Source organism: Mya arenaria, chromosome 11, assembly GCF_026914265.1.
Source record: "Mya arenaria isolate MELC-2E11 chromosome 11, ASM2691426v1".
Classification (NCBI taxonomy): Eukaryota; Metazoa; Mollusca; class Bivalvia; order Myida; family Myidae; genus Mya; species Mya arenaria.
This window is the reverse complement of record NC_069132.1, coordinates 39,912,829-39,915,913: the sequence shown is the minus strand read 5'-3', so window position 1 is coordinate 39,915,913 and position 3,085 is coordinate 39,912,829. Positions and strand designations below refer to the sequence as shown.

The 3,085-nt window shown below is 36.3% G+C and overlaps 1 protein-coding gene across 2 annotated transcripts; it reads right to left on the bottom strand.

The window, feature by feature from the left end:
- Positions 1-474: 474 nt before the first annotated feature.
- LOC128209577 (uncharacterized) lies at positions 475-2,626 on the bottom strand. 2 transcript variants are annotated; one of them, XM_052913660.1, is made up of 3 exons: positions 2,551-2,626; positions 1,673-2,085; positions 475-609 (listed from the first exon to the last, which is right to left on the bottom strand). In XM_052913660.1, exons 2-3 carry the CDS (start codon positions 2,015-2,017, stop codon positions 589-591), a joined length of 366 nt encoding a protein of 121 aa, XP_052769620.1. In that variant the 5' UTR covers positions 2,018-2,085; positions 2,551-2,626; the 3' UTR covers positions 475-588. The 2 variants fall into 2 exon arrangements, with proteins under 2 accessions (XP_052769620.1, XP_052769619.1); XM_052913659.1 differs by lacking the exon at positions 2,551-2,626 and having other exon boundaries at positions 512-609; positions 797-2,085.
- Between the last annotated feature and the right edge of the window lie 459 nt (positions 2,627-3,085).

The window sequence follows — 3,085 nt, the reverse complement described above, 5'->3', positions numbered from 1 at the left end:
AATGTGCAAGAATATTTAAGTATGTCTCTCGGTGGCCACTACATTGATAGGATGGATGGAATAAATGACAGGTAAGTTTTTGTAGGGCAACACGCTTCCTTTCAGCTTGGTTCAGCTGTTTGTATGTGAGGTATTGAAGGTAGTAGAGAAATGGCAAACTGTCTATTGCTATTGTTTCCATCCACATATGTCCAAGAGTTCTCTGAGCGTTTTCATCAGTGTCCATTGTCCTAGAAATCTCACACAACAAGTGCTCTGGAACACAAAATCGTTCATGGATAGTAAATGTGACGCAGTGAACAAAGGTGCTTCTGAATATATCAGATATGTCCATATTTATAGTTTTGTCCGCAAACTCATCACTCAAACTAGTAAACATTGCTTTGCAAGTGCATAAGTGTATCACATAACTTCCAAGGAGACTTTCACAATAACTCATTATTTGTGCTGCCGACACATACTGCCCTGTGCAATACAACATGGATGCAAATTTCAGTCTACTTGATAGAAGATCAGAGTCAATGGATATCTCGTACAGATTGACAATATCTGTAGAAAGTGGCCGACTGAGTCGTATGCACTCTGAAGCTAGTGTGGAGGCAAGTGTGCCTGCAAGAAAAGGAATCGGAAGTGATTTTGTCCATTGTTGAATGCCGTTGTCAGTTTCTGTAAGATCTAACGGAGCCGTTAATTTGGTTAATATGTTTATCAAAAAACTAGAAATACATGCGGCTAAATTTTGATGTATAACCATTGATGTTAAAACGTCGCCTCGGCGCACATAACAATTTTCTACCAACTGTTTCCATACTGAATTCAACATTTGGTTTCTAGTCATCATTGTGAGAGTTTGTGTAGAATCCAATATATTAATCAGTCTTGAACCTAGATCATCCATTTCTATGCTAAAGACGATTTGAAGACTTTCATCAATATAGTCTTGAAATGTTTCGAGTAAATTACGTCGTTCATCTTTGTTTAGTTTCCCAACAAACAAATTCACTCCAGAGGTGGTAAAGTGTGGACAGTATCCTAACTTGAGCCATCTGCACAAAGTTGTCAGACAGTAGATGGCACATTGTATAATTTGGTCTTCTCTCCACATCTCTGGTGGGTAGCTCTCTATTGTAAACATCATGGCCGTTTTAAGATGAAACGTGCTGAGCCTATCACCAACAATGGGTTTGATAAATGTTTTTCTGATCATTTTTATCAAAGTATAAACTTTCATCTGGGTCGGGGTAAAGTCAAACACAAGCAGTCTTTCCATCAGTGAGGTGGAAAACCTCCATTCTATTTTTTTATTTTCACTCTCAGGGTATCCCTGTGGCACAAGAAAAGAAGGACACATTCTTGCTTTTGTCAAAGTCTCAGGCTTTGGCCAGTGTCCAGGGCGCGGTCTGCTAAACATGAACTGGCACTCTTCAGTTAGTGTTGCACAGCGTAATGCAGCTACATAATCTTGCATTTCATTAGCGCTTCTTGAAGGCCCATGAATTATAAGTTTACCATAAGCTTTGAAAAGTGTTGTCCAAGTACTATCCATATATGTATTTTTAAGAAACAACCTCCCTTCATTGTCCCTCTCAAAAGAAGAAAGGTAAGTCATAGGCAATGGGATGTCTGATCCACAAATTGACGTCAGAGGCAGCGGGATATCTTGTCTAAGTACCTGGATGTAGCAGTGCTGGGGCGGGATTCGCTCATTCTTAAAAACAAGCAAGTTGATCTTCTGAGGTTGCCATCCACGCAAGTCTTGAAGCACACAACATTCGTCTGTATAAGCTAACATGTCAACATCCGAGGTCATCCCAGGGGTTGTTGACCCCTCACTCTGACTACCAAAGTGATGAAAAAAGGCGTCTACACCTAGTATATTACAAAAGGCTGTATCACACAATGTCTCTGCCATCAGCCACATTTTCCTCCTTTTGGTAATCATCCACTCACTGACGCCTATGTCCTCCAACACGCGAGAGAGTCGCAGTGACGTCAACTGGCAAGTCTCCCTGTCCATGGTGGATTACAGTTTGAACTGAATTCTCACGATCTAAGCTTTCTTATTGTACGACAATTTCCTGTAAACTAAAGAAATTTCCTGTGTTACGTAGTAGGATAGTCACTACACACAGTACATCACATTATGAGGTTTGGTTAACTTTAGTTATATTTTAGAAAAATTATCGATGTTGATGTCATTTAAACATCCATTCCACTATAGTATTAATAGACTAGGAGATTAGTATGGCTCCCTTTTTGAGTATTTATAATTAGAGTGCATTTTCTCTGGAAGAGTTTACAAAATTCTTTCTTTTATTTTCCATGTATAAAAAAATGTTGATTTTAAAATTTGATGTTAAAAGGTTAAAACTATTAAAACCATCAGTTACAAAACTTGAGAGGTTGTGCTAATTCTATGAAGGATTTAAATATTTTCTATTCAATGCCAATTAAGCATTTCTACATTGAAAATCAGCAATACTCATTTGGCCATTTACTTCAGCCCAATAAATATTTTTGAAAAAAAAACTGTATCTGTATAATATATACCCCTGTCATTATCAAAGAATTAAACTAAAACAACCCGGCAAAATAAAGTATTTTTACGAAGAAACAGAGAGTGGAATTAACTTATTACATAAGAAATTTAAACAACTGAGCATTGGTTTTATTCTATCTTTAATACACTTAAAAACAAGACACCGATATACGTTAAACAAATAATTTAGGCCAGTATGAGGCTCCCTATTCTTCAAAGCTTCTGAAGTCCCTTAAAAAAGGATTAAACTAAGCTATCTATTTGTGTTGCAACTAAACTTTGCATAATAATTACCTGTTTAAGAGTTTTTAGACCTATTATAGAAATTATCTATGATAATCACAATAAATCATAATTCATTTATTAAAATTTAATTTAAGTATTATTTTGGCTATTTGAAATAAGCGACTTAATCCTGTTGTGCTCAAAAAATTCAGACAGTCGATTTTGTTTGCGATTGATGATAAAAATTTCAGATTGAAGATATTTGAAATAACTTTGCACAAATGTCCACTTCTTTATTTTGGTATATTCTACCTCTACATC

Excerpts from the sequence above, each read along its gene's own strand:
- LOC128209577 (XM_052913659.1), bottom strand. The coding sequence starts at position 2,017 with ATGGACAGGGAGACTTGCCAGTTGACGTCACTGCGACTCTCTCGCGTG. Across the intron at positions 610-796 it reads ATTCAGTATGGAAACAGTTG|GCACACTTGCCTCCACACTA; the intron begins GTAGAAAATTGT and ends CTTTTCTTGCAG.